Source organism: Pleurodeles waltl, chromosome 9 (genome assembly GCF_031143425.1).
Source record: "Pleurodeles waltl isolate 20211129_DDA chromosome 9, aPleWal1.hap1.20221129, whole genome shotgun sequence".
Classification (NCBI taxonomy): Eukaryota; Metazoa; Chordata; class Amphibia; order Caudata; family Salamandridae; genus Pleurodeles; species Pleurodeles waltl.
The window spans coordinates 122,276,101-122,302,767 of NC_090448.1; the positions used below are offsets into that span (position 1 = coordinate 122,276,101).

Consider the following 26,667-nt stretch of genomic DNA (forward strand, 5'->3'; position numbering starts at 1 on the left):
CCCCTACCAACTCAGACACTTCCTGAAGAAGAAACTTGTAACCAGAACCTGCATCCAGGCAAGAAGAACTGCCTGAATGCCCAAAGGACACACCTGACTGCTTTCTGTGAAGGACTGCTGCCTTGCGGTTGCCCTGCTGTATTGCTGCTCTCTGGCTGAGGTGAAGAAGTGCTCTCAAAGGGCTTGGATAGAGCTTGTCTCCTGTTCCCTGAAGTCTCAGCACCAAAAAGAATTCATCTCTTCAAGAAGGACTCCTTGTGCGGAGAAATTCGACGCACAGCCTGCCAGAAACAAAGCACAGCGTGAAAGTTTCACTGCACACCGACCCGGAACGACACAGCCCGACTTCACAATGAGAAGATCAATGCAGCGCCAGAAAATTAGCCGCACGGCCCACTGGACTGACGTACAGTCGACCCGGAATGATGCAGCCCGACTTCTAGAGAGGAATCAATGCAGCGCCTGCCGTGAGGTAGAAAATTCGATGCAACGCCCACCGGATCGACACAGCTCCTGTGACTTCGTCCTGTCAGTGCAGGAAATCCACGCACCGTCCCCAGGGTGTCTGAAAACCCTACAACCCAAAGAGGATCCACGACCGAGCGCCGGAATTCGACGCACAACCATCCCTGCATGAAAACTAAACGACAGCCCAAGAAATCGACCCACAACCCTTTGTTTCCACGCTTCTCCTCCTCTGCAGTTCTTTGCGGAGATTTTTCACACAAACCAGGTACTTTGCACTTGTGAGAGACTTTGGCCCTCATTACAACCCTGGCGGTAAATCCCGCTTACCGCCGTTCCGACGGGTGCCACCATACCGTGACCACAGAGGGAATCCGCAACGGGTATTATGACCCACACTGAGAAATCCGCCACTATACAGACACCAACACAAGTCCCCCACATCAAAGGTCAGTGATAAACTGGCGATAGCAAAACCCACACCATTACGCCAACAGGAATACGCCCACAGTATCACAACCCACAAATCAACGCGGCGGTCTTTCAACCGCGGTAAACCATTGGTGGCACACACCACCGTGCTCAAAATACACACACACTTACAAAACACAACCACATTGGACATTTCAAAATACACACACCTGACACACATACACATACCACACTCACACCACCATAAAACACACACCCACATTACCCACAGCCCCTTACAGTGAGAAACTTTGAAGAAGCAGAGAGAGAGTGAAAAGCAAAGACCACACTAGCATCCAGATGCACAGAACACCATCACCCCAACACATCACCCCACACATCACATCACCCATCACCTCACACATCACTCATACCACATCATGGCACCTCAAAGGTGACACCCCAGGTTCTCTGAGGAGGAGCTTAGGGTCATGGTGGAGGAAATCATCCGGGTAGAGCCACTGCTATTCGGATCACAAGTGCAGCAGACCTCCATTGCAAGGAAGATGGAGCTATGGCGGAGAATTGTGGTCAAGGTCAACGCAGTGGGACAGCATCCAAGAACAAGGGATGACATCAGGAAGAGGTGGAACAACCTACGGGGGAAGATACGTTCCATGGTAGCAAGACACCAGGTAGCTGTGCAGAGGACTGGCGGTGGACCCCCACCTACTCCCCCACACCTAACAATATGGGAGGAGCAAGTCTTGGCGATCATGTATCCTGAGGGCCCCGCTGGAGTAGCAGAATGACTGGACTCTGGTAAGGCAAATCTTTACTGCTATATCCCCCCCACCCTACCTGCATGCCGTCACATACTCGCACCCTCACCCTCACCCTGTCTCCCATGACTCCACCACCTCCCACACACACCACCATCACAACCCATCACTCCCTCAACCAAGCCCTGCATTCAACAACAATGCATGGACACCCATCACAGACATGCATGGAGATCCATCACCAAAGCATTTCCAATAAAGAGACTCACCCAGGGCACAAAATCACCACTCACACAAGGGCCAAGGCGATAGTGCAATCACAGTAATACAGGGAAACACACCCATTGCAAGATGGCACAGGCAGATAATATAACAATGCATTTACATCCCAACAGGACCCCTACCCAATGTCACCGGACAGGAGGTGCCAGCCATTTCCAGTCCCCCCACAGAAGAGGCCCACAGTGATGACAGTAGCTCTACAGGCCTGGATCAAGATGGCCAGCCTGGCCCATCGGGGACCTATGGACAGTTGGTTACCCTGCCACAGTCCCAAGCCACCACAGAACCTCCCCCTCAGGAAACACCACCACAGCACCCACCCAGCAGGCCCATGCCACTGTCCCCAGGACACATCAATCAGCAGTGTGTCCACCCCTAAAGGGACCCCAGGCAACCCCACTAACCTAGGACGATCAGGGACCTGGGGTCAGTGGCAGTGGGCACACGGTTCAAAGGAGAGAGGCACAGGACAACAGGGAAGCTGGGAGGACTGCTGTGCCACAGGGGGAGGACAGGCCCAGGGAACCGACCCCCCACCAGGCACTCTCAAACATCATGGGAGCATACCACCATTCACAGGAGCCCATGGGCACGGTACTGGCCAAGTTTCAGGAGACCCGGCGGCTGCAGGAGGGACAATACATGGGGATCAGGGAGGACCTCACCAACATATACACCATCCTGGTCACCATAGCAGGGGTGCAGGCTGACATAGGCAAGACCACGAGGGAGGCAGTGGCACAACAAAGGGCCCCTGACACTAGCCAAATCGAGGAACAGCCCTCCACCTCCGCCGGCGCTAGTGGGCAAGAGGCCCCGCCACAGGACCGACAGGCCACCAGCACCCCTCCCCCTGCAGAAGGAGAACCACCCCACAAATGGTCCCTGCGATCCAGGCAGAAGATAGATAACATTGCCAAGACCCCCGCCAGGAAATAAGACTCTCCTGATTGTCACCCTTCTGTCCCACTATGTCATCCTGTACAAAATGAACTGCCATTTCTCCCCTTCCTATGCTCCATTGGACAATGTACCTGTGATACCAAGAGACTGGACTCTACTATGGTACTTCCTCCACCGTCACCCTAGCCCCTTGCTCATACCCCAATACTTATTAGCCCCTAAATAAACACCCTTTAAGCACAAACCAATCTGGAGTTAGTCTGATTTTTCTCAAATGTATGATGGCAACATTAGTTACAAATAGCAATGTAAATGTTCATTTGCTCATACCAATGTATGACAGTTGTTGGGCAGCAGTACATATAGCAGAAGGCAGAATGGGGTACCCAGATCTGAAAAATGGAAATCCAAAGTGAATTGTCAGTGTCCATAGACAGCGGTTAGGAGGCTGACTTCTACAATGTCCTACAGTATTCAGAAATGTGACGAGGAGTTACAGTCTCTTACCTGTGTGTCACTGGAAGTACTGCATGATGATGTCCGTTTGGTTGTCAATATCTTCTTCCTCTGCCTCCTCTTCCTCCTCTTCCTCACTGTTTACAGGCTCCACCGCTGCCACAAGACCATTACCATGCTCATCCTCCTGCAGAAAAGGCACCTGGCGTTGCAATGCCAGGTTGTGCAACATGCAGCATGCCACAATTATCTGGCACACCTTCTTCAGTGAGTAGTATAGGGAGCCACCTGTTCGATGGAGGCACCGGAATCTGGCCTTCAGGAGGCTGAACGTCCTCTCAATAATACACCTAGTTCACCCATGTGCCTCATTGTAGCGGTCCTCTGCCCTTGTCCTGGCATTCCTCATGGGGGTCAGTAGCCATGAGAGGTTAGGATAACCAGAGTCACCTGCAAATGTCGAGGGATAACTGTTAGACACAAACTAACCCTTAGGGACTACCCCAAACCCAGACACCTACTCATACTGTGTGGGGACCTTGGCCTCACCTATTAGCCACAACCGGAGCCTCTGGAGTTGGCCCATCACATAAGGAATACTGCTATCCCTCAAAATGTAGGCGCCATGCACAGAGCCATGATACTTGGCATTCACATGAGAGATGTACTGGTCTGCCAAACACACCATCTGCACATTCATCGAATGGTAGCCTTTTCTATTTCTGTACACTTGTTCATTTCTGCGGGGGGGTACAAATGCCACATGTGTACCATCAATGGCACCAATGATGTTGGGGATATGTCCCAGAGCATAAAAGTCAGCCGTCACTGTGGGCAAATCCCCCACCTTGGGAAACACGATGTAGCTGCGCATGTGTTTCAGCAGGGCAGACAACACTCTGGTCAACACGTTAGAAAACATTGGCTGAGACATCCCTGATGCCATGGCCACTGTTGTTTGAAAGAAGCCACTTGCCAGGAAATGGAGCACTGACAGGACCTGCACTAATGGGGGGATTCCTTTGGGATGGCGGATAGATGACATCAGGTCTGGCTCCAATTGGGCACACAGGTCTTGGATTGTGGCACGATCAAGTCTGTAGGTGATTATGATGTGTCTGTCTTCCATTGTCGACAGGTCCACCAGGGGTCTGTACACCATAGGATGCCGCCATCTCATCATCTGCCCCATCCTATGGAGGAGAACGGTGAGCAGAGGGTCATGTACCACATAGGTTGCACAAGTGTGTCTGCAGTAATGTGAGTAAATCCATGTGTGGTGTAGTTAGTCCGTATATGTGCCAAAATGTGCTGTGATGCAGTTAGGTGCCATGCCATGTACCCTCCTGAAATCGCAGCTGCCAACCTTGTGAGGAGGGACAAGGGGAAATCAGGTAACTGCTGGCGTTGTGCTGTGTCGCAGTAGGCGGTCGAAGACCGCCGCGTAATTCAGCATTGGTTATCATTGGGCCCTATAGGTTCCAGGAGCCAATGGCGATGGACACCGGTGGTGGTGACGGTACGCACCGCCGTGGACGTGACCGCCATTTTCTATCTGTTCACTCACTTGATACCTGACCTTCAACAGGCGAGGACCTACACTGCAAGTGCTGCTGTGACCTGTGTTTGGAAGCGACAATGGCTCGAGTGTCTGGGGAAAGGGCCCCTGCCTTCACCGCGGAGGAGTTGGACAAACTGGTGGATGGGGTCCTCCCCCAGTACACGCTACTCTACAGTCCTCCAGACAAACAGGTGAGTACACTGTGAGCATGATGCATGGGCAATGCCTGTTTGGAGTGATGTGGATGGAAGATACATGTTGGTGGGAGCTGAGGGCTGCATGTGAGGATGGTGAGTGTATGTGCATCAGGGCATGGTTGGGAACTGGTGGGCAATGAGTCTGACGGTCCGGACGGGTGAGTAATGTCCTTTCCTCCTGTACCTATCCTCTAGGTCAGCACCCACCAGAAGAAGGATATTTGGCGTGCCATCGCCAAGGCAGTGCAGACCCTGAGGGTCTATCATAGACGGAGCACCCACTGCTGCAAGAGATGGGAGGACCTGCGCCGCTGGAGCAAGAAGATGGCGGAGGCCCAGCTGGGGCTGGCCTCCCAATGTGGAATGGGTGCCCGTCGCACCATGACCCCCCTGATGTTCTGCATTCTGGCGGTGGCCCATCTGGAGTTTGATGGGCACTTGAGGCCACAAGGGGATGAGTACTGTGTCATAAAGCTGCCTCTGCGCGCTTTAGGAAGTATCTGGGTGGGGGATGTGAGCTGTGGCTGCCCCTAGGCCAGGGCGAACATGGCAGTGTACGTCCCTTGTTGGGAAGGCTCTGAGGCACTCCAACCGCAATAGTGTTAGTGGGCATCTACTACTGGGCAGGCTCCTGTGGGTTTCAGGTGTGCAGCTAATGGCGTTAGGCATTGTACCCCATAGCCTGGTGACTTTCCTACTAACTGGTAGTGCATGACCTAGTGCATAAGGCTGCTCCCTGTGTGTTGTGTCAGCCAACGGTAGTGGTGTTGCTGGCATTGACCGTGTGTGTTCTCTGTCTTTCCCCCCTTCTTGTTTTGTCACCCTGTTGTGTGCATTAACATCATCTGGCGGAGGAGCAGAGGCACCGGCGACCGAGGAAGCTGCATCCCACATGGCCCAGGAGGGTGAATCCACAGAGGGTGAAGGCACCAGTGGGATGGAGGGTGAGGGGAGCTCCACGACGAGGACAGGAGGGGATACCAGCGACAGCGACTCCTCCTCTGATGGAAGCTCCCTGGCGGTGGCAGACACCTCTGTGTCCACCCCAACAACAGGTACAGCCGCCACAGCCCCTACCAGCACCGCCCTCCCAGCAGCCACTCAGCGAGTTTCCCGTGCCCGCTCACCCAGGAGGGTGGGCATCTCCTTCACCCCAGGCACCTCAGGCCCTGCCCCAGTCAGCCCTGCTGCCCTCAGTGAGGAGGCTATTGACCTCCTGAGATCCCTCACTGTTGGGCAGTCAACCATTCTGAATGCCATCCAAGGTGTCGAGAGGCATTTGCAACAAACAAATGCATACCTGGAGGGCATTCATTCTGGTGTGGCGGCCCAACAGAGAGCATTTCAGGCTCTGGCCTCAGCACTGATGGCAGCCATTGTCCCTGTGTCCAGCCTCCCCCCTCCAACTTACACTACCCAGAACCAATCCCCTCTACTTCACCCTATCCCAAGCACACCATCAGACCAGCATGCACACACATCAACACACAAAAGTGTCTCAGGAAAACATAAGCACCACACATCCCACAGGCACTCACACAAGCACCATACCCATGCACACATACCAACATCCACTACCCCCATTGTGTCCCCTTCCCCCACGTCCTCCACCTCGTCTCCACTCACACCTGCATGCACTACATCATCAGCCACTGCCTCCATCACCAGCACGCCCATCACTACACACCGCTCACATGCAATCACCACCCCACTACCATTCACACGTCCCCTGTGCCCTCTCCCAGTGTATCTGTGAGCCCTCCTCCCAAAGTACACAAACGCAGGCACACACCCACTCAACAGCCATCCACCTCACAACAGCCTCCAGCCCATGCACCTTCACCCAAACTCAGCAGACGTACACCTCCTACAACCACTACCTATTCCTCCACTCCCATACCCCCTTCATCTTCCCGTCCAAGTGTGTCCAAAAACCTTTTCCAAGCTAACATTAACCTATTCCTGTCAAGGAGACCAGATCCTTGGGGCTTGCGCATGTTCCCAACATGTCCCACCTCTTGGCAGCTCCAAACTCCACTAGTTATATAGCACAGAGTTAAAGAATGGCCAAGTGGGGAAATGGTTTTTTGGGTTGGGAACAGCAGGGAAGGAGACCTGTGGGAGTTAAACAACACAATTGCAAGATTAATCACAATGACCTTCAATAAGTTTTGTTTCAAATAAAACACTTATGCTAAAAAACATGAATGGCCTAAGACTTCACTATAACTAGGCCTCAAGAATCTAGGTACCTGGGAAACAAGAAAAGGTTATGCAAGGTTTTCACATGGATATTCCAGAATTAGCATATTATATTTTGAACAATAAACTCTCTCCAAAATACTGCTTTGAACACTCTCTGCATTGTAGCAAGAATCAAAGAACACATGTTTTTTTCTCTACATGAATGAACGTGCAAGTACCATGAAATACACTCCTACGTCACTTTCTGATTAAGAGTTTCAAGACTTAAATGTTCAGGGAATATTGTGCTCTTTAATCAAACCACTCATCTAAGTTTCAATGTCTAGAAATTATTGCACACTCCGCCGATCTGTATGTCAAAAGTTAAGCATCAGGAAAGAATTGTGCACTTTGTTGCCGATTCGAACATCTAGATAATTATACAATGAAATGATCGCGCACAACGCTGATCTATGATTCAAGATTTAAATGCAGGGAAAAAGAATCGCGCACTCTGATGCCGATTCAGAATTTACGATACAACCGTCATGAAATGGTCGTGCACACTGCAGATCTGAATGCCACGAAGTAACTGCCTGGAAGGAATCGCGCACACTGTTGCCGATTCGGAAGTCACAAGTTAAATGCCATGAAATGATTGCACATACTGCCGATCTGAATGCCAAGAAGTAAATGCCTGAAAAGGAGTCGCACATACTGCTGCAGATTCGGAATTCACAATTCAAAGACCATGAAATGATCGTGCACACTGCCGATCTGAATGCCACAAAATAAATGCCTGGAAAGAATCGCACACACTGTTGCCGATTCGGAATTCACAATTCAAAGACCATGAAATGATCGTGCACACTGCCGATCTGAATGCCACGAAATAAATGCCTGGAAAGAATTGCGCAAACTGTTGCTGATTCCGAATTCACAGTGCAAATGCCATGAAATGATTGCGCACACTGACGATCTGAATGCCGAAAACAAAATGCATGGAAAGAATTGGGCACACTGTTCCCAATTCGGAATTCACAATGCAAATGCCATTAAATGATCGCATGCACACGATTTCAAGTTTAGGCCCAAAACTCGAATGTTACTGGAAAACAGGGTTGGGGGCCTAACCCGACCTCCGCCTTACCGCCCTGCCTGAAGATCACCAAATAAGCTAGAGCAGGCCTGGAAATGGCTGGGTAGGCCTCCAGGACAGGAGCTCTGGAAAATGCTGCTGCTCTGCCCCGGGACCTCTGAATAGTGAGCATGTGGAGCTGGGCTGGCTCCCTAATATAGAGCCAAGCCCCGCCCACGAGCCACACCCAACCATGGTGCAAGAAAGGCTTCTAGAAAGTCTTAGAATAAAGGACCACACCCTGTAGTCCTGCAAACAAGCCTTGCAAATGAACAATGAATTACAAACAGCATTAATGACTTTTCAAGGTGAAAGTTATGCAATGCAAAAGGTTAACCTACTGCACAGAAACACAATGCATGAAATATGCCTCTGCATAAGGACTGGGTTTTTGTATTTATGTCGCCCGTAGAGCGCGCACTGTCCTGATGGTGACACTTTCCTACACCTCCCCCCGTCCTTCCCCTACGGCCAGGAAATCTAGATCCCAGCCCAGCACTTTAGCCACCAAATCTGTATCCGCTGTGGTCCCTGCTAGTCCGGTATGATCGAAGGGGGCACCCGTCAGAGCTGCCAGTGTGCCACCGACTGATAAGAAGGACCACCCTATTCCACCACCTGCAAAGGTCAAAAAGGGTCCGGCTTGAGGCAGGGGAGGCCTCGCCCAAACACTGACAGGACAGTGCCAAGATCCCTGCAGTGACTGCCAAGGTGGGGAAGGGCCACAAGCCAAAGGGCACGTCACCTCAGAGCACGATGTCTCCCATTGAGGGGCTGGTGACCACCATACCATCAAGGATGGCAGCCACCTGCACCACAGTCAACACCACCGCTCTGACCGCCACCTGCACCGCCACCTGCACTGCCACCTGCACTGCCACCTGCACCGCCGCTGCCACAATGTCAGGCTGCAGCATCCTCCCCAAAGATCAGCCATCCAAGGCTGCCGGAGATGGTATGGTGTCTCCATCCACCGCAACAGACACTTGCACCACGGCCAGCACTGACAGCATCTCCGCCGCAGCCACCGCCACCTGTACCACCATCAGCATCGCCACCTGCACAGCTGATACCACTCTGTCGGACATCAGCACCATCCCCAGTGGGCAGCCGTCTGAGTCTGCAGATGACGTCCTGGACCCTGGACATGCCACTTGAGACACCACCTCCAGCACTGACACAAACCAGCATTTGGCAGCCTAAGTCACCGCAGGATGGGGTGTGGCTCTGACTCCATGGAGTATCATGCTACCTGTTCCAGTTACATCATGTGGCTAAGACACCCAGGTGAGAGGATGTCAACTGGCACCCCCCCCCCATCACTGGGCACAAAGCCCCCTCCAGAACCAGTGGAGAACGGCATCCACTCCCCTAATGCTTGGCAGGATGAAGCACTCTGGGCACAAAGCCCCGTCCAGAACAAGTGGAGAACTGCATCCACACCCCTAATGCTTGGCAGGATGAAGCACTCTGGGCACAAAGCCCCCTCCAGAGCATGTGGGCAAACCACCCACTTGAGAGACTGTGGCTTTGCACTCCCCAGGACCAAGCAGTGGGCAAACCACCCACTTGAGAAACTTGAAAGACTGTGGCTTTGCACTCCCCAGGACCAAGCAGTCAGCAAACCACCCACTTGAGAAACTTGAAAGACTGTGGCTTTGCACTCCCTTGGACCAAGCAGTGGGCAAACCACCCACGTGAGAAACCTGAGAGACTGTGGCTTTGCACTCCCCAGGAGCAAGCAGTGGGCAAAGCACCCACTTGAGAGACTTTAGAGACTGTGGTTTTGCACTCCCCAGGACCAAGCAGTGGGCATGGGGCCTCCGCGAGGAACAGTGGCGTTGTACCATCATCCGGCTGAGGTGACCCCCTCCCCTTCCCCCTGAGGTGCCTGTTTTTTTTCGACCTGATGCCCTTGCAGTGTTCTCTCCGTTTTGAGGCAGGTGTCATGTCTGGGCTTCTCCCATGCTTTTGGGACCAATGGTCCACGGACATTTCATGGGACAGTGTACGGACTTGTGTGCTTGAAGCAAATATTTGTGTACACTGATTATTTGCTTTTCTCTTGATCTAGCTGATTGTTCCAATATAACACTAGATAAACTCATTTCGTTTTGTCCTTGCGTTCTTCCAGGGGGTTATAGGGTGTATCTGTGATGTTGTTGGATATGTGTGTGTGTTGTTGTGGGTAGGGGTGTAGCGTGGCGCATGTGTGTGTCACTCTCTTTTCCCTCCTCCCCTCCCCTGTGTGCTAGGTGCAGTACTCACCGTCGTCGTTGGCGCTGCCGCCTTCTTTCCACTTTGTGGTGCATTAGTAGATACACCAACATGGGTAGGATCTGCAATTCGGGCTCCATGGTGTCCTAGTTCTTCCTTGGGTGTCGAAACATGAGCAGTTTCCCTTTTGATGGCATTGGTACAGCACCGGAAAAGCTTGCGGATGGGTGCCTTGTAATGGTGTGGGCAGTACATTGCCTTCCGCCTGTCTGTTGGTGGTGACCGCCGCGGTGTTTATTGCTACTGCCGTAGCGGTTGGAGGGTTAAAGTGGCTGTCTGTGTTGGTGGTTTTCGCCATGGTCGTGATCCCATTTTTTTAACAGCCGGCCTGTTGGTGGTATTACGCTCATTTTAACACCCACCGCCAGGATTGTAATGAGGGCTTTTGTTTGTTTTTAAAAGACTTAAGACACTTCATATCACTTTTCAGTGCTATCTAAACATATACTTATTGCATTTTAATAATTTTGACCTGCATTTATCCCGATAAATATTATATATCTTTCTAAACACTGTGTAGTGTATTTTTGTGGTGCTACATGGTGTTATTGTATGATTTGTTGCACAAACACTTGACACATTGCCTTCTACGTTAAGCCTGGCTACACAGTGCCAAGCTTCCTGAGGGTTGGCACAGGATAATTTGGATTGTGTGTGACTTACCCTGACTGGAGTGAGGGTCCTTGCTTGGACAGGGGGTAACCTGACTGCCAACAAAAGACCCCATTTCTAACACTTACCCTGAACTTGTTCACTAAGCAGGTACTCCTACTCTCTACATAACATAGTGAACAAGTTTGTTACATACAATAGCTTGGTCCATTTAAATATGGTTCTTTGTTAGTAATCTGAGTAAAATTCACCATGTCACCAGTTTGTTGTATATTCCTCTTCACGTCCGTAATGAAGCAACAGAAATGATTCACGCTACTCCACATAGGAAACAGATCCACCAGCTCCTCTGCCACAACAAATCAATCCTAATGCCGTGGCAGTAGAATGCTTGCTCTGTCACCATGCTATTTATGATTATACCAGAATACAATCAAAATTACACAACACAGCAGTTATTGATTAGAATACCAAGTGATTCAATACTTACAATTAAAGGTTTGAGTTGGAGCACCACCACTTCGTTGTACTAGGGGAAAATACAAGTTCATTGAATTAGACATGTGAATTCAGTGGTAGCTCTCTATGAATGTTCACAATTGCAAAACTCTATAAAAAGTCAAAAGTAAAGACAGCCCAATGCCTATTCACAAGCAGAATCACTTAAAGTAGAACTAGGGCTTCCAGAGTGCACCACATCCTAAATACATCTTTTTAGTACAAATTATTGCCCCAAAATTACACTCTAACGGGATCTCTTCTTAAGTTGAGTTCTATGGATAGATGAAAATTGTCTTGTGAGGAGGGCCCAGTGCCTGATGTTAAAGTCTAGGCATTTCCTAAACATCAGGTAGTGAACACATGCCCTGAATATGTTAATTATTTTTTAAATAGGAAGGTCAGAGAAAGAGAAACCTAACCTGTGCCTCACTAGGAGGGTCATCCTGAGATTTAGAGGGAGGATTCATATGTTAGGCAGTTCACAAATAGTTCTGGTCAGCATAGCCAGGATGATAAAATATCTCTGTCCCCTTCCTCTGAAACAAATGGAGATGACACCTAAAATATATCATATGTCTAAAATATCTGGCATAGTTTGGAAATTGGCTGCAGCATAAAACTACCCTGTCACACATTTTCCATCCTGCACAGACTATGGCACAGTAAAATGCTGCTCTACATTATAATGCAGGCATCCAAGATCATGATGCATATATTGTGATTGATGGGCTGTGAGGTGGCTGCATAGTGTTATTATTGTTATCAAAAGAACCCATTGTCAGGCTATAGATAGGGGTGAGCGAACCGCACAAAGTTTCATTCCACAGAATTCCAAAAAGTTAAAGGAAATCTCTAAGAGATTCCACAGAGTTCTTCAAATGGGCAGAAATATGCATACCGTGCTGCTAGCCCTGATTTGTAGTGCCAGGAGCTCATTCCGCACTGGAAATTCAGTGCAAACAGCACCACTTGGCTGCCCACAGGGTGCTGCTTCTTGAGTTGATTTTGCTGTTGCTTGAGTAGATTTTTTACTCAAGTGACAGCTTTCTGACTGCAAACGGTAACGACCGCCCACCTTAGAGAAATCTTACGAGCCCTCTTAGCGACCAAAAATCTTGTTAGGCAATGCCAATTCTCACTTGTGCTTGTGAACTTACTGTTGGCAAGCCAGGCAGAAGAAAAAACTTCACCAAGGGGCGGTTGGCGGAATGCGGTCAGGTACAAGTGTAACGTGGAGTGGCCAAAATTCCACCAACTCCATTGTGGAGAAGAATTTATCACCTGCCTCTAGATATAGAGTGCAGCATGTAGTGTAACGTGGTCAAGGAGGGCCAGGGAGGCAGTTGCTAGTGACATTAGTTATACCTAATAATCCCTGGACATGACCAGGATCACCTTTGTAACACGGCCAGTTGGTGTTGTCATGTGCTTGCATCAGATTATGGATTTGTGTTGGATAATACCGGCCTTCACTTCTTGGCTATCTTTGCCCACATAGACATCTTGGTAGATAACAATGGGACAACTCACCTGCCCATTATTTCTCTCCTTTTTTCAGCCTCTTTTCCCACCACTCACAGGTTACCCGACTGTCAACTTGCAAATCAGCAAAGAAAAGAAGCTTCAAAGACAAATTATGCTGTCTCAAGTTCTATGATATGAGCTCTTATTGACTTGCATATAACACACTAGTGGTCCAACAACTCTGATATACTTTATGTCCAATTCTCTGCATAATATTTAGATTAATGGTATTCTGTGACTTTTGACCCAATTTAAACCCTGGTAGATGGCCGTGGGTCTGCCAAATGATCACCAAGCAGGCAGTCATTTATAAAAGCATTCCCAGGAACCGCTGTTATGACAGTTCCTATCAATGCATTTTACTCTCTGCTACGAGGCTGCATCAGCAGGACGCAGCCTGTAGCACAAAGTATTTCATTTTTATTTTCAAAAAGAAAATCCTGAAATGGGATTCCCTTTTTGGAAAGAAAAAATATAATGCTTCCTTCATCATGGACGTCTTCTCCTATGGCAAGGGGCAGAACTATATTGATTTTACTCTTCCTTACCGCCAGGTTTTACCTGGCGGTAAAAAACTGCAAAAAATGACCAAATCGGGTGGCCAGATATATAGCCATTTCTCCTACGGGCCTTACTCCCCAGGGCCACTGGAGGTGATTAATCATGGTCGAGACAGAGTATTCTGAGGTCCACCTACATGTAAATGTGGTGGGCGGACCACTATATTGGCGGGGAGGGAACTCTGTCCCTTTTGGAATGGAGTACCCACTGTGACAATATATAAATCAGGCCCTTTATCTATTCCTAATAGTGGACTAAGTTTTTTATAAAAACATTTTTGAAAAACGTTGGAATTAAAACCACCCTGCTGTTACCTGCCCCACTTCTAACTCATACACAAATTTCATTATCACTAGGAAAAGACTGCTGATGGGGATTAAGTAAGTCCTTATGAATACCTCCTGCAATTATGTTTACTTATCCATTACATAAGTTGAAACACATTACCTATTAACTGCAGAATGTCCTTTTCAGAGACTGGTTTTAGGAGTCCCACTTTATGACACTGGACATTTATGTGACCTTGGCAGGGCCTGAAATCTTCAGTATTTACAAAATTACTGTTTATTGATAGTCTCAAAAGGGAAAAGGTATTTTGTTCTCTAATTATTTGTTTGAGTATCCAGAACAATATAGCAAATCCTATGATTATTGTTAAATGAGTATAATACAAATCTTGTACTGAGTCCTTTTTTTCTAAGCTCTCCTGTTTTATGGCATAATGTGTGGTGACGGAATGAAAGTGCAGAGATTGTGAATTCTGAACCATACCTGTTGGCTTTGTCAACGCTTGTTTCAATTCTGAGAACAAAACAGGAGCCAGAGCAGTCAAACTAATTTGAATGAATCACAATATGGGCAGAGGAAGTGAAGAAATTTGTGGCGGTTTCCAAGTAGAAAAAACTGAAGGCTATTTAGTTTAAAGAATATTTCTGATGCTCTAATTCTGAAAGTGGTATATATAAGACATCATCATAAATAGAAGAAATTTGACTTTGTGGGTGATACTTGACTTCATGGTCATAATATGAAGTGTTTTGTCATGTTTTAACAAAAAAAATCCAGAAGGGGTTCAAACCTACAGTATTTGAGTCAGAATTGAATGCTACCATTTTTTTTAAGATCAACTTCTCAGCTTGGCAACAGAAACAGGAAAAGGCAACGAAGTTTAGAGTCCTGAGTACTCTCAGTAATGGAATTGTTTTGACATGGATTTTGTTATATCATCGATTTCAAAGCTACAAACTCTGGGACCAGGGACAAGTTAATCATTTGCCAACCCAATTCGTTCGTTCGTTAGCTTTATTTCGGTAAAGATAAATACCATAAAAGCACACCAGAAATGACAGATTCATAATTTACAAAACAACAAGCTATGTATAAAAATACTCGGAAGCAAAATATTAAACTACATAAAAAACTTTGAACATAAACATTTTCCCTCTGAAAATGCATACCATATTATGGGATCATGCAAAAATGCAGAATTTTTCATGATAGGTATCGGGAGTCAAATACATATCTAACTAGACACAATAAATAAAATAAGAGTAAAACATTTCTGTTTAAAAAGTATAAGAATATATGAACGTAAAAATTCTTTAGACAATAACATTTTTATAAAATTAATAAAATTGATAAATGCATATATTAAAATTCACGAGTGAGATCATCAGTGGCCACTTCCAACGTCTATTGTAAATTTTTCCCCTATTTTTTTAAGCGTGTTCAATCTACAATGCCAAATAGAATCTAAATATTTTGCCAGACAACAAGCCACTAAAACAGATGGATCAGATTTGAGAACTCTCAGAGCTAGTAGATAATTCCTAAAACCCATTTTTCTACATAATGGAATAATCCAACAAGCCCTCTGTTTGTGGTATGCAGAACATTGAAAGAGGACGTGGGTTATGGATTCTTCCCTGGCACAGCCCATCGGGCACATCTTAGAAGTACAACTAGTATTAGTCCACTTGTGTGTTAGGCTGCGCAAAGGAAGAGAGCCTATCCTAAATCTAGTATACAATGCACGTGCACGTGGAGAAAGTACTGTGTCCATATATTGCTCAGATTCAACCCAATTCTCAGGAAACCTTCAGCAGGTTCCAAAGGCAGTTCTCTAGCCCAGAGCTGCCAAGGTCCATGTTGTAGCTTGCTCTTGTAAGGTCTTTGACCAGGTATTCTACCAGTGATACTCCAAGGGTGCCACAGTAAACGGGTAGAATGTAGAGGGGAGAATGGACAGCTTTTGGTGAAGAATGAAGCAAGAAAACTGTGCCTGCTGTTGATGGAATAGAGATGTTGAACCCAAAGCTTTTGTCCAGTGTACCATCTTAACATTGGTGAAGAGTAGAGCTGTGAGGGGCAGGGAGCCTTCCCCCAACACCCTTCCGAATTCACCACATGAAGATTAAACCCAGCGTTACTTCAACAAGCTTTATTGAACTGCTGTCACAATTAACAGGCCATCAGATCTATGTAAGAGACCTGTGCAGCATATATTGTGATATTTCATGTTATATGGAGCAGCATTGTCACTGGCTAAGCTGTTACCGTTATTCAGGACTGGAAGCAAAGACAGTGCTTGCATTACCCCTAAACAAGCATGCAGCAATCCTGCATCTTTTGAGGAAATAATTCACTAAAAAGACTCTATAACAGGAAGGAGCTTATTATTTGCTCCCTATCTCCACTCAAAAACTTTGTCCAGCAATTACTTTTACTTGTTAAGAAAATGAGTATAGTCCACATTTCTCAGTTCGTTTATTGTAAGGATATTTAAAAACATATGAGTGGGGGAACATATCACATCATTACAACTACCAACAATGAGATACAAACAAAATTACAAAAAACAATTAATGTCAGGTCTTCCAAAGTAATGGAAGAAGGCTGCTCTATCATATACACACAGACTGTGTTAGAAGTAGCTCTTTGGGGCAGTATCACGATAAAGGGGATTCAATGTCCCGTTGGCATGTATGCAATGTGTGCCATATGCTTGATTCCATCTTTTTATTTCAACCTCTCAGTGGACTCCTCCAGAATGTTATGTGGACACATTTTGGACTTTACACTTCTGGCCTCCTCAGGATGAACAGGAAGACATGTACTCTTAAAATAATAAGGAATGCATTCAAATTCTAGACACATCCTGATAAAATGGGACATATCACCATTAAAAACAAGGTGTTTTTGAGTGGAGGCTGGAGGGAAATAATAAGCTCCTTCCTGTTATAGAGTTTTTCAGTGTATTCTTTCCTACTGTATAGCAATTATTTTATATAGATATATAGGCCCTCATTACAACCCTGGCGGTCCAGGTTAAAGCAGTGGTAATACCGCCAACAGGCCGGCGGTAAACAAAATGAGATCACGACCATGGCAGAATCCGCCAACATAGACAGCCACATTAACACCCCGACCACCACAGCATTAGAAACAAACACTGCGGCGGCAACCGCCAACAGCCAGGCGGAACACAAGGTTCCGCCCACTGTATTACAAGAGGCCTATCCGCCACCTTTTCCAGGCGGTACCAAAGCCATCAAAAGCACGGCGGAAATGGTCTATGGAACGGAAACCACTCACCTTTCAACACCCAAAGAAGAACCAGGATGCCATGGAGCTCGAGTTACAGGTCCTGCCCATGTTGGTTTACCTCCTCTTGTATCAGGAGCAGCAAAGACGCCAGTGACGACCACGGTGAGTACTGCACCTAGCACACAGGGGAGGGGAGGAGGGAAAAGAGAGTGAAACACACACGCAACACCTCCACCCCCACCCCCACCCTCACCCACAACACCATACACACAAATACATGCAGCAACATAACATTTACCCCCTGCCACCCCTTGGAAGAACGCAAGGACAAAATGAAATGATTGTAATGAGTGTAATTACTGAAAAATCAGATAGGCCAAAATTAAAATATCAGTATAAACAAATATGTACACCCACTACACAAGTCCGGATAGTAATGAAATCATTGTCCGTGGACCAGTGGTCCCAAAATGCATGAGTGAAGCCCACATATGATACCTGACTCGAAACGGAGAGAACACTGCTGGGGCATCAGATCGAAAATAAACAGGCACCTCAGGGAGAGTGGGAGGGGCCACCTCAGCCGGATGAACGGACGACACCACTGCTCCACGAGGGTGCTCCATGCCCACTTCTTTATCCTGGGGAGTGCAAAAGTCACAGTCTCTCAAGTCTCTCCAGTGGGTGGTTTGCCCACTGCTTTATCCTGGGGAGTGCAAAGCCACAGTCTCTCAAATCTCTCCAGTGGGTGGTTTGCCCACTGCTTTATCCTGGGGAGTGCAAAGCCACAGTCTCTCAAGTGGATGTGATCCTCCACTGGTTCTGGAGGGGGCATTGTGCCCAGAGTGCTTCATCCTACCAAGGACTGGGGTAGTGGATGCTTTTCTCCACTGGTTCTGGAGGGGGCTTTGTGCCCAGAGTGCTTCATCCTGCCAAGGACTGGGGTAGTGGATGCTTTTCTCCACTGGTTCTGGAGGGGGCATTGTGCCCAGAGTGCTTCACCCATGCCAAGGCCTGGGGGAGTGGCTGCTTTTCTCCACTGGTTCTGCAGGGGGCAATGTGCCAAGAGTGCTTCATCCTGCCAAGGACTGGGCGAGTGGATGCTTTTCTCCACTGGTTCTGGAGGGGGCTTTGTGCCCAGAGTGCTTCATCCTGCCAAGGACTGGGGGAGTGGATGTGATTCTCCACTGGTTCTGGAGAATCACTCAGAGTGCTTCACATGCAGTGTGGCAGGTCCCATTCCCTCACCTGGGTGTGTGTGCCACGAGATTGCCTGGGAACAGGTAGCATGATACTCAATGGAGGCGGAGATGACACTCCACCCTGCTGTGGCTTCACCTGCCACCTGCAGGTACAAGCAGTGCTGGGTGTTGTGCCTCATGTACGCTGTGCCATGTCCAGGATGTCTCCTGCAGCCTCGGATGGCTGGCCACTGGGGATGATAGTCATGTCAACTGTGGTGGCACTGTCTGACCACGTCGCGGGGCTGGTGGCGGTGGTTGCGGCGGTGTCTGTGGCGGAGATGCTGGCGGTGGGGAATGTGTCAGCACCTGTGGAGGGACACAGCAGGACGTCTCCTGCAGCCTCAGATGGCTGCCCACTGGGGATAATGCTGGGGATTGTTGCTGAGGCAGCAGACGTGCAGGTGGCGGTGCGGGTGCAGGTGGCAGTGGCGGTGGCGGTGTCCACCGCCGTACAGGCTGCTGTTCTGGTTGCCAGAAGGGGTGACTCTGGTCCCTCAGCCGGAGGGTCTGTGCCCTGTCCTGACTTGCCCTTCGCCTTGTGTCCCTTCCCCACCTTTGATGTCGCTGCTGGTCCCTTGGCACTGTCCCCTTTTGGCTTGGAGGAGCCCTTGCTGGGTGGTTGGTGCAGCTGCTCCTTCCTGCATGTGGGCACCTTCTTCACCTTGGCAGGTGGTGGAATGGGCTGATCCTTGGCCTCGCTAGGTGGGACACTGGCAGCCCTGATGGGTGCAGTCCGTGATGTGACCGGACTTGCTGGGACCACTGTGCTGGAGGATTTGGTGGCTGAGGTACTGGGCTGGGACTTGGACTGCCTGGCCCTAGGGGAAGGACGGGGGGGAGGTGTAGGGAAGAGGTCAATGTTAGCCAGGAAGAGTTTCTTAGACAAACTGGGATGGGAAGATGGAGAGGGTTTGGGAGTGGAGGAAGAGGTAGTGGTTGTACGAGGTGTATGTCTGCAGAATGTTGGTGAAGGTGCATGGACCAGGGGCTGTTGTGAGGTGGATGGCTGTTGGGTGGGTGTGTGCCTGCGTTTGTGTACTTTGGGAGGAGGGCTCACAGACACACTGGGAGAGGACACAGGGGATTTGTGAATGGTAGTGGGGGTGGTGATTGCACGTGAGCGGTGTGTAGTGATGGGCATGCTGGTGATGGAGGTATTGGATGAAGATGTAGTGCATGCAGGTGTGAGTGGAGACGGACAGGGAGGGAGGAGGAGGACGTGGAATAGGGGGACACAGTGGAGGCAGTGGATGTTACTGTGTCTACATGGGGATGGTGCATGTGTGAGTGCCTGTGGGATGTGTGGTGATTATGTTTGCCATGTCCACTCTTGTGTGTTGATGAGTGTGCATGCTGGTCTGATGGTGTGCTTGGAAAAGGCTGAGGTACAGGGGATTGGGTCTGGGTAGAGGAAGTTGGAGGGGGGAGGCTTGACACAGGGACAATGGCTGCCAACAGTGCTGAGGCCAGAGCCTGAAATGCTCTCTGTTGGGCCGCCACGCCAGACTGAATGCCCCCAGGTATGCATTTGTTTGCTGCAAATGCCTCTAAACACCCTGGATGGCATTCAAAATGGTTGATTGCCCAACAGTGATGGATCTCAGGAGGTCAATAGCCTCCTCATTGAGGGTAGCAGGGCTGACTGGGGCAGGGCCTGAGGTGCCTGGGGCGAAGGAGATGCCCACCCTCCTGGGTGAGTGGACACGGGAAATTCGATGAGGGGCTCCTGGGAGGGCAGTGGGTGGTGGCTGTACCTGTTGTTGCGGTGGGCACAGAGGTGCCCACCACCGCAAGGAAGCTCCCATCAGAGGAGGAGTCGCTGTCGATGGTGTCTGCTCCTGTCCCCGTCGAGGAGCTCCCCTTGCACTCCGTCCCACTGGTGCCACCTGACTCCGTTACTTCACCCACAATGGCCATGTGGGTTGCAGCTCCCTCCTGCTCCGGTATCAATGCTCATTCACCACATGATGCTAATGCACATAAGGACAGTGTGACAAAACAAAAAGGGGGGGAAAGACAGTGGAGACCCATGGTCAATGCCTGCAATACCACTACCGTTGGCGGTCACAACACACAGGGAGCAGCCCTATGCACTAAGCCATGCACTAACAGTGCAAGGGAAAAGCACATGCCCAAGGGGGACGCTGTCTAGAACCATTTCATGCACAGCTGGAACCCATGGGAGCCTGACTAGGTGTAGAGGGCAAATACCACCTTTGGGTTTGGAGTGGGAATGAGCCTGCAAATCAATGGATCTACCTTTGCGTGTCTGCCCTGGCCTAGGGGAACCCACAGCCCACCTCCCCCACCCAGATACCTCGTCAAGCGTGCAGAGTCAGCTGAATGAGAGTATACTCACCCTCTTGTGGCTGCTGTGATCCAACTCAGGATATGCCACCGCCAGGATCCAGTACATCAGGGGAGTCATGGTGCGACGGGCACCCCTCCACGTTGGGTGGGTCCTTTCAAATAACAGTGGTCATGGCATCAGGGATGTCACAGCCAATGTTCTCTAACACGTTGTCCAGAATGTTATCTGCCCTGCTGAAACACATGCACACCTACATCGTTTTTCCTTAGGTGGAGGATCTGCCCACAGTGAAAGGTGACTTTTATGCCCTGGGACATATCCCCAATATCATTGGTGCCATTGATGGTACACATGTGGCATTTGTCCCCCCCCCCCGCAGGAATGAACAGGTGTACAAAAACCGGAAAAGCTACCATTCAATGAATGTGCAGATGGTGTTTTTGGCAGACCAGTACATCTCCCATATGAATGCCAAGTATCCAGGCTCTATGCATGACGCTTACATTTTGAGGAATAGCAGCATCCCTTATGTGATGGGGCAACTCCAGAGGCACTGTGTGTGGCTAATAGGTGAGCCCAAAGTCCCCACACAGTTCAAATAGGTGTCTGGGTATGGGAGATTCCCTAATGTTTGGAGGATGTCTAACAGTTGTCCCTCGATATCTGCAGGTGACTCAGGTTACCCCAACCTGTCATGGCCACTGACCCCAGTGAGGAATCCCAGGACAAGGGCAGAGGAACGCTACAATGAGGCACATGGGAGAACTAGGAGGATAATAGAGCGCATCTTCGGCCTCCTAAAGGGCAGATTCCGGTGCCTCCATCTGACAGGTGGCTCCCTATACTACTCACCAAAGAAGGTGTGCCAGATAACCATGGCATGCTGTATGTTGCACGACCTGGCTTTGCGACGCCAGGTGCCTTTTCTGCAGGAGGATGGGCCTGATGCTGGTCTTTTGGCAGCTGTGGAGCCTGTGGACAGTGAAGAAGAGGAGGCAGAAGAAGAAGATAAAGACAACTGAAACAACATCATCATGCAATACTTTCAGTGAGACACCGGTAAGAGGATGGCACTGCTTCACACGTCTCTTATTACTGTAGGACATAGCATAAATCTGCCTTTTTACCTCCATGTATTGACCCTGACATGTCACTGTGCCTTTCCATTTCACAGATCTGGGTCCCACTTTGTGCCCTCTGCTATGTTTACTGCTGCCCAAAAACTGTGTAACATTGGTATCTGAGCATGTACATGGACATTGCTATATTTCTGAGAGATTGCTATTACACATTTGTGAAAGTACAGACTGACTCCAGATTGATTTGTGATTCAAGGGTGTTTATTTCTGTGCTAATAAGTGGAGGGGTGTGTGCAACGGGCTTGGGTGATGGTGGAGGAATGTCCATGGTAGAGTTCAGTCTCTTGGTCTCACAGGTGCATTGTCCAAGGAGCATAGGAAGGGGAGCAATGGCAGTTTAAGGTGGACAGGGTGACAAAGTGGGACAGAAGGGTGTCAATCCGGAGGGTCTTATTTCCTGGCGGGGTCTTGGCAATATTCTCTGTCTTTTTCCTGGATCTAAGGGTTCGTTTGCGGGGTGGTTCTCCTTCTGCAGGGGGTGGGGTGCTGGTGGCCTGTTGGCCCTGTGGCGGTGCCTCCTGTCCACAAGCGCCGGCAGAGGTGGAGGGCTGTTCATCGTCCAGGCTAGTGTCAGGGGCCCGTTTGTGTGCTACTGTGTCCTTCATGGTGTTGGCCAGGTCTGCCAGCACCCCTGCAATGGTGACCAGGGTGGTGTTAATGGACTTCAAGTCCTCCCTGATCCCAAGGTAGTGTTCCTACTGGAGCCGCTGGGTCTCCTGAAACTTGGCCAGTACCGTGCCCATGGTCTCCTGGGAATGGTGGTATGCTTCCATGATGTTGGAGAGTGCCTCGTGGAGAGTGTGTTCTCTGGGCCTGTCCTCCCAATGTCGCACAGCAGTCCTCCCAGTTTCCCTGTTGTCCTGTGCCTCTGTCCCCTGAAATATGTGCCCCCTGCCACTGTCCCCAGATCCCTGATTGTCTTGGGTTGGTGGGTTTGCCCGGGGTCCCTGTAGTGGTGGACACACTGCTGATTGATGTGTCCTGGGGACAGTGGCATGGGCCCGCTGGGTGGGTACTGTGGTGGTGTTTCCTGAGGGGGGAGGATCTGTGGTGGCTTGGGACAGTGGCAGGGGAACTGACCTTCCAGAGGTCCCTGATGGGCCGGGCTGGTTATCTTGATCCAGGCGTGCAGAGATACTGTCATCACTGTGGGCCTCTTCTGTGAGGGGACTGGATATGTCTGGCACCTCCTGTCCAGTGACATTGGGTATGGGTTCTGTTGGGGTGTAAATGCATAGTTTTAGTATCTGTGTGTGCCATATTGTGCATTGGGTGCGTTACCCTCCACTCCTGTGCTTGCATTATTGTGTTTGCCCTTGTGTGATTGCTGTTTTGGGGTCTGGGTGGGTATCTGTACTGGACATGCTTTGGTGATGGGGGTCCATGCCTAGGTGTTGCATGCAAGGCCTTGGTATTGGGATGGCTGGGTTGTGATAGTGGGGCATATGTGAGGTGTTGGAGTGGTGGGGGTGAAGGTGAGGGTGGGGGTATGTGGTGGCATGCAGATGGGGTGGGGGGATATGGTAAATAAGATATGACTTGCCAGAGTCCAGTCCTCCTGCTACTCCTGCGAGGCCCTCAGGATGCAGTATTGCCAAGACTTGCTCCTCCCATGTTGTTAGTTGTGGGGGAGGACGTGGGGGTCCACCACCAGTCCTCTGTACAACAATCTGGTGTCTGGATACCACTGAACACACCTTCCCCTGTAGGTCGTTCCACCTTTACCTGATGTCATTCCTTGTTCTTGGATGTTGTCCAACTGCGTTGACCCTGTCGACTATTCTCCACCATAGCTCCATCTTCCTAGCAATGGAGGTGTGCTGCACATGTGATCCGAATAGCTGTGCTTCTACCCCCCAAATGATTTCCTCCACCATGACCCTGAGCTCCTCCTCAGAAAACCTGGGGTGTCTTTGAGGTGCCATAATGTGGTGTGGATGATGTGTGAGGTGCTGTTTGTTGTGGTATGTGATGTGTTGTGCTGGGGTGTGTTGTTTGAGGTGCATGGATGTTGCATGAGTGATGGTGATGTGCGGCTGTGGATGCTGGTGTTGTGTCTGTTATTCTCTCTCTCTCAGCTTTTTCACAAAAATGTTATTGTAAGGGTAATGTGGGTGTGTGTTTCATAGTTGTGTGAGTGTGTGGGAGTGGTGTGTGTATGTGTATCAGGTGAGTATATTTCGAAATGTCCAATGTGGTTGTGTTTTGAAAAAGTGTGTGTATTTTGAGCGAGGCGGTGTGTACCGCCAATGGATTACCGTGTTTGAAAGACCGCCACGTTGATTCGTGGGTGTTAGAAATGGGTTTTTTGGTTGGCAGTCAGGTTACCCTCTGTCCAAGCAAGAACCCTCACTCTAGTCAGGGTAAGTCACACACAATCCAAAATTATCCTGTGCCGATCCTCTGGTAGCTTGGCACGAGCAGTCAGGCTTAACTTAGAAGGCAATGGGTAAAGAAGTGGTGCAATAAATCATACAATAACACCATATAACACCACAAAAATACACCACACAGTGTTTAGAAAAAAAATATATATTTATCTGGATAATTGCAGGTCAAAACGAATAAAGATGCAATGTGAAATTGTAGAGATATCACTAAAAAGTGATATAAAGGCCCTCATTCTGACCTTGGCGGGCGGCGGAGGCCGCCCGCCAAAGTCCCGCCGTCAGGTTACCGTTCCGCGGTCGAAAGACCGCGGCGGTAATTCTGACTTTCCCGCTGGGCTGGCGGGCGGTCGCCTTCAGACCGCCAGCCAGCCCAGCGGGAAAGAGGCTTCCACGATGAAGCCGGCTCGGAATCGAGCCGGCGGAGTGGAAGCTGTGCGACGGGTGCAGTTGCACCCGTCGCGTATTTCACTGTCTGCGCAGCAGACAGTGAAATACATGTAGGGGCCCTCTTACGGGGGCCCCTGCAATGCCCATGCCAGTGGCATGGGCACTGCAGGGGCCCCCAGGGGCCCCGCGACCCCCCCTACCGCCATCCGGATCTCGGCGGTCCGACCGCCGGGATCTGGATGGCGGTAGGGGGGGTCGGAATCCCCGCGGCGGTGCAGCAAGCTGCGCCGCCGCGGAGGATTCAATGGGGCCGCGGTACACTGGCAGGACCCCGCCAGTGGTGCCGGTCCGACCGCGGCTTTACCGCCGCGGTCGGAATCCCCATTGGAGCACCGCCGGCCTGTCGGCGGTGCTCCCGCGGTCCTCCGCCCTGGCGGTCAAAGACCGCCACGGTCAGAATGACCACCAAAGTGTCTTAAGTCTTTAAAAAGCAAACAAAGTCTCTTTCAAGCACAAAGTACCTGGTTTGGAGTGGAAAATCTCCGCAAAGGGCCGCATAAGAAGAGATACGTGGAAAAATGGTGTGTGCGCTGATTTCTCCCCAGCACACACAGACTTGCGTTGTTATTTTTCACGCGGGGAAGTCGTGCGTCGTTTTCCGGCGCGCAGACAGTCTCTTTCTGTGGGTCGCAGGATTACCAGATGTCCCAGGGTCTCTGCGTGGATTCTCCTGCTTGTTTTCCGGCTGCGCATCGTTCTGTGGGGCTGTGCGTTGAAGTTTCGCTCTCACGGCAGGCGTCACGTCGATTTCCCCTCTGGAAGTCGGGCGGCATTGTCCTTGCAAGGCCATGCGTCGAAGTTCCGGTCGCCCCAAAGGTGTCACGTCGATCAGCGTCGGTGTGCTGCGATTATTTCGGCGCGGAGCAAGCTGTGCGTCAAAATTTTCGGCGCACGAAGAGTCCAAATGAAAAAGAGAAGTCTTTTTGGTCCTGAGACTTCAGGGAACAGGAGGCAAGCTCTATCCAAGCCCTTTGAGAGCACTGTTACAGCCAGACAAGAGTTCAGCAAGGCAGCAGGGCAACAGCAAGGCAGCAGTCCTTTGTAGAAAGCAGTCAGGTGAGTCCTTTAGGCAGCCAGGCAGTTCTTCTTGGCAGGATGCAGGTTCTGGTTCAGGTTTCTTCTCCAGCAAGTGTCTGATGAGGTAGGGAAGAGGCCCTGTTTTATACCCAAATGTGCCTTTGAAGTGGGGCAGACTTCAAAGAGTAGCTAAGAAGTGCACCAGGTCCCCTTTCAGTTCAATCCTGTCTGCCAGGGTCCCAGTAGGGGGTGTGGCAGTACTTTGTGTGAGAGCAGGCCCTCCACCCTCCCAGCCCAGGAAGACCCATTCAAAATGCAGATGTATGCAAGTGAGGCTGAGTACCCTGTGTGTGGGGTGTGTCTGAGTGAATGCACAAGGTGCTGTCAACTAAGCCCAGCCAGACATGGATTGTAAGGCACAGAAAGATTTAAGTACAAAGAAATGCTCACTTTCTAAAAGTGGCATTTCTAGAATAGTAATATTAAATCCAACTTCACCAGTCAGCAGGATTTGGTATTACCATTCTGGCCATACTAAATATTACCTTCCTACTCCTTTCAGATCAGCAGCTACCACTTCAATACTGTATGAGGGCAGCCCCAATGTTAGCCTATGAAGGGAGCAGGCCTCACAGTAGTGCAAAATGAATTTAGGAGTTTTACACTACCAGGACATGTAAACTACACCGATACATGCCCTGCCTTTCACCTACACAGCA

The 26,667-nt window shown here is 49.7% G+C and overlaps 1 protein-coding gene across 2 annotated transcripts in view; it reads right to left on the minus strand.

Annotated features, from left to right (window-relative positions):
• LOC138259003 (inter-alpha-trypsin inhibitor heavy chain H3-like) overlaps positions 1 to 26,667 on the minus strand; it is a 534,612-nt gene that overhangs the window by 108,722 nt on the left and 399,223 nt on the right. For both annotated transcript variants that reach the window (XM_069206380.1, XM_069206378.1), the window contains one exon: positions 11,759 to 11,797. In XM_069206380.1, coding sequence (XP_069062481.1) covers positions 11,759 to 11,797 — 39 coding nt within the window. The remainder of the gene's footprint in view (positions 1 to 11,758; positions 11,798 to 26,667) is intronic.